General features: G+C 59.3%; 1 protein-coding gene across 1 annotated transcript; it reads right to left on the bottom strand.

The window, feature by feature from the left end:
- Window positions 1-1,460: 1,460 nt before the first annotated feature.
- On the bottom strand, window positions 1,461-7,405 carry SERINC2 (serine incorporator 2). The gene is made up of 9 exons (XM_026076295.1): window positions 7,250-7,405; window positions 6,495-6,682; window positions 5,743-5,822; window positions 5,486-5,623; window positions 5,126-5,295; window positions 4,464-4,554; window positions 4,205-4,340; window positions 3,552-3,764; window positions 1,461-2,389 (listed from the first exon to the last, which is right to left on the bottom strand). Exons 1-9 carry the CDS (start codon window positions 7,283-7,285, stop codon window positions 2,251-2,253), a joined length of 1,191 nt encoding a protein of 396 aa, XP_025932080.1. The 5' UTR covers window positions 7,286-7,405; the 3' UTR covers window positions 1,461-2,250.
- Window positions 7,406-13,407: the final 6,002 nt, after the last annotated feature.

The raw sequence follows: 13,407 nt of genomic DNA, 5'->3' as shown, positions 1-13,407 counted from the left end.
CACACCCCAGCACAGTCATACACCCCAGCACAGTCGCACCTCCCAGCACAGGTCGCACACCCCAGCCCGGGTCGCACACCCCAGCACAGGTCGCACACCCCAGCACAGTCACACACCCCAGCCCGTGTCACACCGGTTCCCGCGTCGCACCCGCAGCCGAGGCCGCGCAGCCCCGCGCAGCGCCGGGCCGGAGCCGCTGCCGCCGCTGCCGCCGCTGCTGCCGCCGCCGGGTCCGTGCCGGGCTCCGCAGCCGCGGGCAGCCAGCGCCACCTCGTGGCTGACACGGGGCCGGGCCCCCCCCGCTCTCTGCCTCCCCCATCCCCAGCTGGGTAACGAGACCCCGCGTCGGGAGTGCAAAGAGCCGGACCCCAAATGTGCCCGTAAGGGCCCGGTGCCTGCCATGGCCCCTGGGAGACTTCGTTACCGCTGCTGCCACGCGCTGCTGCCAGCGGCGCTTCGCCCAGGAGCAGCTGGCGGTCACACCGTGCAGACACCCCGGCACCCCTGCAGGGCCACCAACGGGGACTCTTCCCCTCTCAYGGGGGAGCCGAGCGCCCCAGCTGGGCAGGCGATGGGTGTCTCTTGCCCTGCCAGCCCTGCCACGGTGGCTGCAGCACAGAGAGCCGTGGTGCGCTCCCCACCACAGTGTGCGTCCCTCCGTGGTGTGCACCATACCATGGTGTGCATCCCACCGTGGTGTGCACCATACCGTGGTGTGCATCCCCCTGTGGTGTGCACCATACTCTGGTATGCATCCCAGCACGGTGTGCATCCTACCACAGTGTCCATCCCTGCACTGTGTGCACTACACCCTGCTGTGCATCCCACCCTGGTGCACTACCCACCACAGTGTGCACACTTGCATGGTGTGCACCATACCCCGGTGTGCACTCCACCATGGTGTGCTGCCCACCACAGTGTGCACCCCAGCATGGTGTTCATCCCTGCCTGGCGTGCATCCCACCATGGCCACAGCACGCACCACACCACAGCSTGCATCCCTGAACGATGCGCATCCCAGCATGGTGTGCACCCCACCGTGGYGCAGCCGGCACGGAGCTCCTGCAGTCGGAACAACACAAAACACATGGGAGCACGGGCATGAGACCAACAAGCAGGTTTCACGTTTCCGCTTTGGGGCTGGCAGGATGATCTCACCGTGGGGCAAAGCTAGTCCACAGCCCCTGCCGACCCTGGGAGTGCATCTCACTTTGCACGTCCCCAGCCCGGTGCTGCCCCATAAGCAACATGCCCTCAGCAGTGATGGACGGGTACCACACACCACTGGTGGTCTCCTGGTCTATCCACAGGGTTGCTCCAATTCTCCACCCTCGGAAAAGCTGCTGTGCCCCAAAGCAATGCTCATCCCCCCCCCCCTTCCCACGTGTGCTGTGCAGCTGGCTGTGCTCTCTCCCTAAAGCGCWGAAGAAAAACCCRGAAGAAAAAAAYCTGCCAGAAGCTTCATTTTCCAAAYRAGACTTTATTGACAAGGCGATTCACTGGGGCTTGACCCAAAGCAGAGCAGCCAGCGGGAAAACCCAACTTGCACTCAAGCAACGGCCAAGGAAGGGGCCTGTCCACCTGTGGGGACAGTGCTGGGGAGGGAGATGGCTCGGAGGAGCCCAGCACTGTTTGCTGAGGCTCCCAGGGACGCAGGTGACAGGGAGGGAGGCTGGTGCAGCGGGACGTTTGCCTCTGGCCACATACCCCCGAGATTCGCTCTCCTCGAGGCTGTTTGGGCAGGCAAACCGTCTCCTTGCCGCGGCCAGCAGCCAGCAGGCATCAGCCCGTAGCCAGGTCCCACCGTCCGCATTACACTGCGGCTCCCAGACCTGCTCCGGAAGGCACCGCGGTCCCCGGGAGGCACCAACCGAAGCAGCTAATAACAACCAAACCCTCCGAAGGCAATTCAGTTGTCTGCCGCTAAAGGAAGAGGGGATGGAGGCACCATCAAAGGCACTTAGACAAACATGGAGATTAGAAGAGCTTCAGAAACACCCTCGAGTGTTTCGCACCTCTCTCGCTTGCTGATTTTCCCTGCTTGGCACTTTATCCCTTTAAAATTAAAACAGAAAACCTGCAAGAAGGCACGATCCAGAGCAGCTATTCTCGGGTGCAAACACTGAGTCCAAGGCTAAGGCAGAGCTGGGGCTGCCCCCAGGCTCGTGGACGAGGTGGGGACACCAGAACAGCTCACAGCCACAGGGCTTCGGCCGCTCGGGCCCCGACAGCGGGGTCCCCAGGGCCGCCTCAGCTGAAGTCTCGGTCGGGCAGTACAAGGGGARCCACCAGCGTCCAGAGGTAGAGCAGGAGCCCAGCCCAGCTGGAGGAGATCTTCACCCAGACGGCGGTCCAGGGGCTCGTCATCGTCTGGAAGCTCTCGTCAGGCCTGAAACATCAAACGAGCGGGCAGCACGGGTCACTGCACCGTGCCGGCGGGGATGGCGGCCYCCAGCCGGCCCCGTGTCGGGATAAAAGAGAAGGAAGCAAAGTCTTAATATACCTGGGTAAGGCACCAGCCTAAGTCCCTTGCCCTGCCCTTTCCGAAGGGTGCAGTGCCTTAAGGCCAGACCCATAACTAAATGCTGACGCCTGCCCCGGAGAACAGCCCCAGCTCTGGGAAGAGCCGGACCCAGCCAGGATGGCAAGAGGAGAGACCAGAGGGGCAGGAGCTGGCAGGTCTCCGTGCCTGGAGCTAGGCAGCTCTCCCGTGGCTCCCCACCAGATCCCGCAGGGATGCCACCCCGACTCTGTGGCCTGCAGCATCCCAGGGGTTGCTTCCCCGCCTCCCCCCGCGAGCCGCCGGGCGCCTGGGTTCGGCAGAGGACACCTCGGCAGGGACCCAGCATCGCTCTCGCATCCCTGCATCCGTTCCCCCGGCAACGCCGCCGCTCCCGCAGCCGAGCCGCCCGCCAGCCGGGACCCTGCCCACAGACGTCCCCGGCGAGCGCGGCCACGCTGCCGGGGTGCTGCGCCGGGAGAGCAGGGCCGCTCGGCAGCTCCGGGAAGGTGTCAGGCACGTCATGAGCTCTACGGACTCAGCCGGGGGCAGCAGAGAGGTGGGATGGAAAGAGCCAAACCTGGGCAGCATCCGGCCAGGCGGGCAACCACCTGCTTTGCGTGGAAGTAGCCTCGCTCGTACCTTAGAGCCAACGGTCTAAACTTAACAGGGCAAGGGCATCAAATGAAATGGGTCGCAGCCATATCTCCCCGCGCCTCCCGCTCTCGCAGGCCCAATGGTATATTTAATGCTCCGGCTGCATCTGCAGGTGTCTCTCTAAGCATTAAGAACAACAACCCTACCTAAAAATAATTAAAGCTCGGTAGGGTRCGAGCTAAGTTTGCTCGCCCAGGTACCCATGTGAGCAAACAGCCGTGCCCAGCCCAGCGAGCACAGGAAGGGCAGCTCCATCCCCACCCCGAGGAGGAGCAGGRATGACCCCAGGAGAGGGGGAGAGTCTCCCGGTCCCTGCGGCGCTGGGGGACACTTCTGCACTGGCCCAAGCCACGGATGCTGCCTGGCACGGGCACTGCGGCTGCACGGCGCCCACCTGTACCAGTTGGTGAGCGTCATCATGATGTAGAGGGAAGCTAGGACGAGGCAGAGGTGGAAGAAGGTGTAGTCGTAGGACACGCCATCCTGCTCGTTGTCGTAGGCGCGGTGCGGTCCACTCTCCAACGCGGCGTCCCCGCGATCGGCGCCAGCCGTGCTCTCCTCCGTCAGCATCATCTTGTTGACCTGCGCATGGTCCGAGGAGCGGATGCTAAGGGCAGACGGGACGGCGGGTTCAGAGCCAGCGTGCAGGCAAGTTCCCCGCTCCCTCCTGGGCCACCTCTGGGCCAAAGCCGCTCTCGGAGCCTGACTTCAGCCCTCAATTCCCTCTGCGCAGCCCGGCTGCTTCCCGTCTGCCTCGGGATGCTCCTCGGGGCCCATCCCTGGGAGAGCAGGGGAGTCCGGAGGACGCCGCTCATGCAAAGCATACACAGAGCAGCGACCACGACCCTGTGGACCAGCCTGCCTGAGCCCCTGGGGACTGGGACAGCCTTCCCGGGAGAGAGGCCCCCAAAGCCCCAAGCAGGCTGCAACCTCCATCAGCCTCAACTTTCCCTAAAAGCTTCCAAGCACCTCTCGGGGAGGGCTGGCTCTGCTGCGGGGCAGGCGGAGGAACCACATGGTCCCGGTGGATGAGGGCCAAGTCCTCACCTGATGAAGAGCGTGCAGAAGATGAAGATGACCAGCCCCACGATGCTCGGGGCGTCCCACCAYGTTGTCAGCTGCCCCGTGGCCACCGAAGCGCTGGTGCCGTTCCTCACCAGCAGCGTGGGGTTACAGGCTCGGTCTGCGGAGACACATGCCCCGCTCAAAGCCTTTTTCCAGTCCCACCGCTCTGCAGAGACCTTGGGAGAGGCAAACTACCATCCCCGAGATACAGGCAGCGAGCCCAAAGCCGCTTCTCGCTTACTTGGTACGTTGGCCAGAGCTGACCAGGTGATGAACATGGTGTACAGGGTGATGAGGGAGGCCTGCAGCAGGCCCGAGTGGGGCTGAGCGTCCTGCAAGCACAGCAAGGGGGTGGTCAGGGCTCGGCCCGGCCCGGTGCACGCCGCGCGGCCACGGGGAAGGAAGAACCACCCCRTGTCCTCCCACACGCGCACAGGGCTGCTGCAACACCCGTCACGAGCGGCAGCACTCAGGTCACATTGCCATCTCCAGTGCCTTTGATCCCACCGCGAGGAGGTCCGAGTTGCTTCCCGGCCAGACYTGTTTTCAGCCCATCTGGCACAGCAGTTTGTCACCCCACCTCTGCCCATGCAGTGGGGCAGGGGCACCCCGGACACCCCCAGGCTGCAGGTCCCTCTCCGAACACTGCCAAACCCCAGAGCCCAGCCGTGTCCTGCAGCRGGTGGTCCTGCAAGGCAACCGGGGGCCGGGACGAGGCTGGAGGCCGGGTGGGAGAGCGGCTCTTCCCTCCACAGGCACAAGCACATGGGCAGGTCCCCCAGACAAGTTCCCTGAGCAAGGAGGTGGTGGCCTGTCTCTACCCCAGACCTTACGGTCCCTCGCTGCCTATGGCACAGAGCGGGTGGCAGGGACACCGGCTGCCCAGGGTCCCCCCATCCTCACCTGGATCTTGGGCAGGATGGACACAACGGAGACGATGACGCAGAAGATGAGGTTGAGGCTGATCACAGCTTTGTTCTCCGTGCAGCCGTCGGGCTTGGTGTAGTAGACGTAGAGCAACACCACGGCCGCGATGGAGGTGGCGTAGAAGATGAAGGTGACGATGCAAAGAGCTGGGGAGGCGCAGGAGAAAAAGGTAGAGGGGATGGAGCAGAGCCCTCTGCCCTTCAGCCCTGGATCTCCCTGCAAAGCCCTAGCRCTAGTCCTAGTCTTGGACCTCGTCCCTGCAGTAGGACGGGCTTCCTGCAGCCCCTCCAACGGGAAAGGCCCGCTCCCACGAACCCTCTCCCCCGCCGTACAGACCTGCGTACCAGCCCTTGGCGTTGCTCTCGTCCGCGTTGCGGAGCCACACCTGGCTCCAGGAGTGGGCGAAGTCGATGAGGAGGATGAGCTGGATGAGGATGAAGAGGAAGGAGCCAACCACACCGAAGTAGAACCAGACTTGGGGGGACGGGGAAAGAGAGAAACCGGTTAATAGAGGGGAAAAGGGGGATGTGGCGGGACCCACCGCGCCGGCGATGCTCAGACCCCCGGCGCGCGCGCAGGCGGGCACATCTCACCTGATGTGAAGGACCCGTCAGGGATGTAGAAGGCCCCCACCGTGAGCCCCACCAGGACCAGGAACTTGAAGAACCAGAACCTGCGGGCGAGAGCGAGCGGTAAGAGGCGGCACGGGGAGGCAGCGCTCTCCCACGCCGCACCGGCCCCGCGGCACCGCCACCGGAGCCCACAGCCAGCCGCCTGGCACGGCCTATTTACGGCACAGGGAATAAGCAGCCTTATTTTAATGGGGCGCCGTTAAAATAATCCAGGTTTCTCCCCAGCCAAGGAACAAGTCGCCCTTAAGACCCCAAACCCATTTCCGCGGCTGGACTGCTCGGGAGTCGGCTTGCAAAGGAGAACGTCCACACGCGGCGCGAACCCGAATCGGCTGCTAAAAACCAGGGCGAGGGAGAGCTGCCTCCTTCTTACGCCAGCCTCCGAGCAAACACATCGGGGGGCTGCTCAGCTTTTCGTGCAAGAGTCGCAGGTGAGCAATTCCCCCTTTAAAGCGCCCAAAACGAGCGGCAGGAGGGTGCTGCCCAGCAGCCGCCCCAGCTTTGCCGGGGGACCTTGCAGCCAGTCGGATGCTGCCGCGGACGGACCCACCCCAGGGCTGGAAACGGAGCTGCCCGAGGGGAACGCAGACCGACCTGCTGCTTTTCCCCGTGCACGGAATGGGGACGGAACAGGCAAAATAGGGCACAGGCTTCCCACGACCCGCTCCGGCCCCGGGAGTCAGGGTATCCGCCCGGCAGGGCAGCGAGCTCACCCATTCTGCACGGCCGCGCGCGGGTCCTTGCTGCTCCTCACGCACAGCATGACGGCGGCGAAGAGGAAGAAGAAGGCGGCCAGGGCGAAGCCCATGCGGTACACGGCCTTGTGGCCCAGSAAGCTGCCGCAGTCCACGTGGCTTTGGGCTCCCAGGAGCGAACCGCTGCCCTCGCAGAAGCCGGGGAGCTGCGAGCGCCGGGGGGGAAGAGCGTTAGCCGAGCATCCTCCAAGGACCAGCCAGCTCCTGCCTGCTCAGACACAGTCCATGGAGCGTTTTTGGGAGCCAGCAGCGAGGTGCCGTGGCAAGGGCAGCCCGCAGCTCAGCGGAGAGCCGGGATGAAGCCCACCCATCCCTAACACGTGGCAGAGCCGCGGCACAAGCTCAGCCGGCCGATCGCGGCTCGCTCAGGGAGGCTGCGCGTGCTCGTGTCTTGCAAGTCATTCRGCCCCTTAAACCCCCAGGATGGGATGCAGGAAACTTGTCTGATAGAGAGCCAGGAAAAACAGCTCATGCACGAATTTTTCCCACTGCAATTGTCACCCCCTTGGGAAAATAGGGTTAAAAGCATCCTCTCCAAGTGAGACCCYTGGAAAAGAGGAAGGGGAGCGACGTCAGGCCCAGCAAAATCAGCTTCCCGATTCAGCCCCACGTCCCAGTTATGAGCTAAACCTCTTCCCCACGGTGACAGTCTAGTGACCTCCACCCGTCCCCCTTCCCTGCAGGGCCCCCGCGAACGCGCAGGCGCCCTTTACCTTGTACAGCTCCTTTTCCACACCGGGTATTATCATAACGATGGACACGAGGGTGCCGAGGAAGAGGAAGAAGGTGAAGAGGAGGCGGGAGACGGTGGAGTTCTTGGCCGAGGGGCAGCAGCCACAGAGCAGGCAGGGCGCCGAGCCGCAGAGGCAGGAGGCCTGGCAACGAGAGCCGCCCTCCCCGTTAGAGACGCCAAAAATCGGCCCCACGAAGCAAGGGGGACGCCAGCGCCYGGGTCAGACCCTCGGCGGGTCCGCAACGCCCGGGGCGCGTGGTGGGTCTCGACGAGCATCGCAACCGGCACCGGCACGGCGATGTCCCCGAAATCCCTGAAATCCGTGCGCTGCAAACCCAAAAGAGCTGCGCGAAYGGGTCCACGGGACTAACCGCCCGGCTTGGAAAAAGAGACGGACCGTCCTGGACACCCTCATCGGCCTCTCTCGCTTCAAAGCAGCTTCGCGCAGAAAAGGTTTGTGATCAGAACAAAGCGCTGGCCCGCACGAACCTTTTTCCCTTTACGCAGGGTTAGTTTGCAAGAACTATTTAAGGCCGCCTGTTCGACCTCACGCAGGATGGCGAAAACCCAAACGTCAGAGTCGAGGGGAACCGCACCTTGTTCCGCCCTCCCTCCCCCTCCCCGAAGGCCGTATCGCTAACCCCATTTCACAGGTGGGAAAACCGAGGCCCAGCAGYGACGCTAGTCGACGGGAGGTCCCGGCTTTCCGAACCAGCAGCGGGGTGGCGAACGCCGGCTATCTGGCTGCAACGGCCCTGAGCGCCAGGCCRGTTCGGGGCTCGTTTCGACCCTGCGCCAGCCCCGGATGCAGCGCGGGGGGTCGGGGATGCTCGGAGAGGCGACGGGCTCAGGTTTCCTGCTCCTTCGCCCCTGCTCTCCGGAAGCGGGGCCCCTCCGCCTCCCCCGCCGCGGGCGGCTCCCGCGGCTCCCCCGCGACCGCAGCAGCAGGGGAGGAAGCAGCGAAAGCCGCCTTCACCTCCCAGTTGGTAGAAACCCAGCCTAACTGCCTAACACCACGTGGCCTGAGGTTATTTTTCCTGGATGCATGCACAGGAATTGTGCAAAATAAGGCTTGCCAGGAGAAAACGTACCTTTTATTAAACCATATTCTCGAACCAGTTCGGCTACTGCAAGCTCTCGCTGCCGGAGCGTTACAGAGGTGCTGTTTGCATCCCTGCAGACAGGCTGAGCCGAGCTTTGTTTTGCACCGTCCTCACCAATACGGGTGTGCACACGTCTACTTAACACCTACATATTTTAAAACCTACACCTACGTATTATATATATATATATACATTTTTTTTCCTTAACCAGTTTTCCACTTTTATCCACCCCGACTTGAGTTTTGACAACTGCTGCCTTTAATATTAATAATAATAATAATAATTTAAAAAAAAATCAATATTAAGCACGGCAGTTCAGTTTTGGACTAAACAAAATAAGCCCCCGAGTGCAATTCAGCAGAGCCTGGGGCTGCGCTCGGCTCCTCCACGCTGCCTTAAATCAAGCCAAGGTTTGGGAGCGTCCCGAGCACCGATCCTTCGCATTGGAGGACGCAGGAACGAGGAGGTTTTGCATAATGACAGTTTAATCACACGAGCTTAGTATCCGGCACTTGCCACCCTGTTTCCCGTCCGTGCAGGACTGTGCAAGGAGGGGGGAAGATTTTTCGCCTCTTAATCACCCGCGTTGCAACCCTGGGATTTCCCGACTCGCCCAACGCTCCGTCGGGCAACCGGCCTCAGCGGCCACGTCGAAACCCCCAAATCCTAGAAACAGCGTAAAGTCGGGGCACAAATCCCGCATCTTTGGACAAGAGAGTGTAAGGACTTTTTTGCTTGGAAAGCTTTAAGGCTGCTCATTTCTGGGTCACTAATCCACTTGCGAAGGAAGACGCATGTAACGCGAGCGAGAGGTCCCACGTTAAATGCCTGAGAAGAAAATGGGGGAATAAAGCATCTCTAGGATTTGCATGCGTGTAAATAAATGGAAGGGCTGAGGCACTCTGTAAAAATCCAAAAACGCCCAAAAACCTGAATTTCCAAACCTGTCGCGCTCAYGTCAGCGTGAGCGGGAACGCTCGCCCGCAGAGCGGAGACCCTGGGACGGGCACGTCAACGCCCAAGGAAAGCAACAGCCAAACGCATCCCAAGTCCTCGAAAACAGGGAGACTTCAGTTCTGTTTTGGTTTGGGTTTTTGACGACTTACAGAAGGGCTCCCAAGCCCGCAATCCTCCTCACGCCAGGGGAAAAAAAAAGATGGAAATCCAGGGGTAGGTACTGGAAAACTTCCAGTTGGGAGAATTGCATATAAACCAGCAGAAATCACATATTCGGAGTCTGCTTGAAATATCACGGCTTCGCTTTCAAAGCATCTCCTCTAACTAAAAAGCATTTCAAAGAAAATTATTTCAAAATTCACAGCAGCGGACATTTTTAACTCCTATAGGAGAACCAGATTCCGACTAGGAAATTACTGCTGCGTTGTGACCATTTCTGGTCCTCATCAGACAACTCTCCCTCTATTCGCAGGTGAGGTTTATTGATGTATTTTGCTCTCAGCACTTCATTTCTTCCCTTTGAACTGCTCTTCCCCTCCTGCACATCAGCAGATTATATTCGTATACACACTTAAAAACACTGGAACGGTTCAGTTCTCTCCCAATATTAGGGGGTGTGCAAGTGCTGTATATTTATTATCACCCAAAAAAGGCTATACTTACTTCCTAACTATGCCCAGAAATCAATATTAACTAAATATCTCTAAACAGTAGCTATTTCTAAACACTAACTAACATATAGATTTCATATGCCTAAATTAGTAAATAGGGAGTTTCTTGATGAACGGAAATTATTACCATTTTCCCCAAATTCATACATTTCCCAAAAGTGGGAAAAATGATTTATTCCCACGCCCGAAAGATAGCCCGAGCTTGAACATTTCTTCTTTCTGCCCTTGCAATCACATTCCCCTGCCCCTTAAGCAGTGGAAAAAAATGTTGTCAGAACGTGAATTTCCCACGCAAAAAAAAAAGGACACGGCGGAAAAGAAAAAGAGGTTTCAAATTTGGAATTGCTGTGTAACAAATAGACATTAAACTCCCAGTTACTTCACCCGACTCACGAGCCGCGGATGTTTGCAGGCGACCGACCCATGCCCCAACTCACTAGAGGTGCCTTTGAATTTTTTTTATTTTATTTTTTTTAACCTAAGCACCTAATTCTTTGAGAAAATCAGATCTTTCTTGATTTATTCCTCTTTATCCGGAGATGCTGCGCTGCGGCACGCAGGAGCCCCCCAGCACGACCCCTCCCTGCAGGGACGGTCACACCGCGTCTCCCTTCTCTCAAGCAGCTGCTCCAGGGAAGATCCTTTTATTTTTCCTTTATTTTTTCAACACACCTGGTTTCTGCAACCTGAAGGCATGAAAAAGCGGCTTTCAATTTAAGATCGCTTCTTTCTGCGATCATTAAATTCACTACGTATGCAAGAATGCCTGTAAAACGTGACAGCGCTATTGTATTTCGCTTTCAAATAAAAAAATAGGGAACAGCAAAAGAAAAATCTTTTTTTTTTTTAAGGCAGGAATTGCTACCAGCTCCGTCCTGAGCTAGCGAAGCATTTCAGCACAAGCTTAACTTTAAGCGCATCAATAGCTCCACCAACTCCAACGCCTCTCCCTTCAGTGCCAATTTAAATGAAAAGCGCCCCAAGCTCGCCAAAACCGGCCTGAAAAAATCATGAGGTTTTTGCCATTAGAGAGGCTGCTGATGTGGGTTTTTAGTCTTATAAAAGAAATCGAGCAGCTAATCGCAAGGCTCGCGGCTGCGGAAGGACAAGGGGAGCCTCGGCAAGGCGGAGGGCGATTCCCAGGGAATTCAGGGCATCCCAGGGAATTCAGTGCACCCCGAGCTGCAAACCCCACCTTGCGGGCACGCTGCAAGAGGCTGAGCCTTGCGTATGACCAGGAGATAGAATTATACCTGGAAAATATCTTTTTTTTGCATTGCAGCATTGCACCTTATGCTCCATGTAACAGCACCTACGAGGACCTGCAGGATACACATATATTGCATATAAATCTCTTCCCTGCAGTAGGCAAGTAGGTGCAGGCAGGGGTGCGGTGAAGGGGGTTTCTCCAGGGGTGACGATGGATTTTGTCACCAGGGACCGTTTATCGAAATCGACCTTCTTGGACACCTTCCCTTTGAGCACAGGGGACCCACGAGCCACGCGGCAGCCGTCCCTGCAGACCGCCACGCTGCCCTGGCAGCTCTTTATTTCCAACCCGGCTGTTTTTCTTTAAAAAACAAGTTAAATGCAAGAAAAGCCTTCTATATTAACGCAGCATTGGAAACGCGTTGTTACGCGTCCCAAGCGGACTTTCGAAGACGGCTGCAAGCATTAACTCGGTTAATGCGCAAACAGCATCGGCCAGGACGGAAAAAGGAAACGAAAGGGCAGCGGCTGCTTCACGAAACCAATAGCTTAACTAGAAAGCATTGGTTTCCAGCCGCTGCAGATTAAAGATTAATCTCCCCAGTTGCGCTATCGACTTCCTCATTGAGCACAGCTCACCTCCAGCTGGACCCCGGCGTAGCTCCCGCCCGGCTCCAGGCCCTGCGCTGCATCCGCGGAGGCTCGAGCCCAGCCTGGGGAAACGCCGCTGCCCATTCCCAGCTCCCACAAACCGTCCCAGCTCCAGGGAACCCGCTTGGACCCCGGCAAACTTTTGTTAAGCAAGCGGTAAACGCGTCGCCTGGGAAGTCAGCGCCGAGGCGGCGTCAGGCCAAGCCGGGCAGGTTGCTTGAGCCGATGGAAGGGGAATTTTCCTGCATGCTCGGGAACGGCTGGTAAAGTTTTAACGCGGGAGCGCTTTCGACCGCTTGAGGAGACGTCCTGCAAACCGAAGCACTGTTTGGAGTCAAACATTTCAAGCCGAGGTGAAGGAGTTGGATCAGATTTCCTTGTTAAAAAAAAAAACCACAAGGTTTTTTTGTTTTTTTTTTTGTTCCTTTGTGTTTTTTCTGTTTGGAATTGAGCTCAGCGACCCCCTTTAGTCCACCAGCTCCATGGGAGGAAATAGGATAACTAACCCAACCGGTTCCTCTCCCCCATTCCCAGAGCCTTGGCCAGAATGGTTTTAGGGAGGAAAAAAATCCAGATTTAGGCCAGAACCCTCCACACCGCCGCTCCCAATTAACTCCAGGGTTTTCTGATATCTGCCCATACGGAAAAGTATCCGATCGGCGTTTCCGATCTCGGACACGTAGGCCTTCCTCGAGCTTTAAATTTCAAAAGCTCGTTAAAGCATCGAAACTYTCGGGTCAGGTTGCAAAACCGGCCCCGTTTCCAGGCCACGGCAGCAGCTCGCCGGGGAGGTTTCGCAGACCCGGCTCGGCCTCCCGCCCACGGGTGAAGCAACCGCAGCGGGAGCCGGGCCAGGTCCCCGCGTCCGCGGGCACCTCCGAGCCCCTCGACGACGACGCCGCCGCGGATGGGAAGCCCAGGGGGCTCCTGGCTGGGTTCCCCCTCGGCAAGCCCTGTTCCTGCTCCTCCGTTTCGGAGGTGCCTTCCCTCCCTCTCCCGGTCTTGCTCTCCCTGCAGCGCGGAGGAAAAAACGGGGTGCAAGCGCGGGGTGCCCCCACCCCCCGAAAGCGACACGGGGGAGGCCCCAGCACCCGGGGAGCCCCGGCCGCCCCCGCAGCTCGGCCCCAGCGGACCCTCGCGCACCCCCGTCCCGGCTCCTTCTCCTGCTCCGGCCACAGCCCCGGTTTGGGGCTCGGTGGGAGAACGGGGCAGGACCCCCCTGGGGGGGCCTCGCCGGGGGCAGCAGCATGCGATTCCCCGCTCCCCCCCGGGAGCAGCCAAAGGGGCCTCCCCGTCCCCCTGATCACCTAGGGCTCAACCCCTCCGSACCCCCAGGCTGCAGCAGGGCATGACTCCACCACCCAGACCCCCGGGGTGCAGCAGGGTGCAACACCCCCTCGGTGTGCCCTGAGAGTCCTGGGTCCCCACCAGGCACGACCCCCCCCCCCAGTTCCCCTGGGTGCAATGGGGTGCAACACCCCCTCGGGGTGCCCTGAGACCCCCGCGTCCCCACCAGGCACGATCCTCCGGGACGCCCCCGCCAGTTC

Source organism: Apteryx rowi, unplaced genomic scaffold (genome assembly GCF_003343035.1).
Source record: "Apteryx rowi isolate R43461 unplaced genomic scaffold, aptRow1 scaffold_43, whole genome shotgun sequence".
NCBI classification, from domain to species: Eukaryota; Metazoa; Chordata; class Aves; order Apterygiformes; family Apterygidae; genus Apteryx; species Apteryx rowi.
This window is presented reverse-complemented; position numbering and strand designations above follow the sequence as displayed.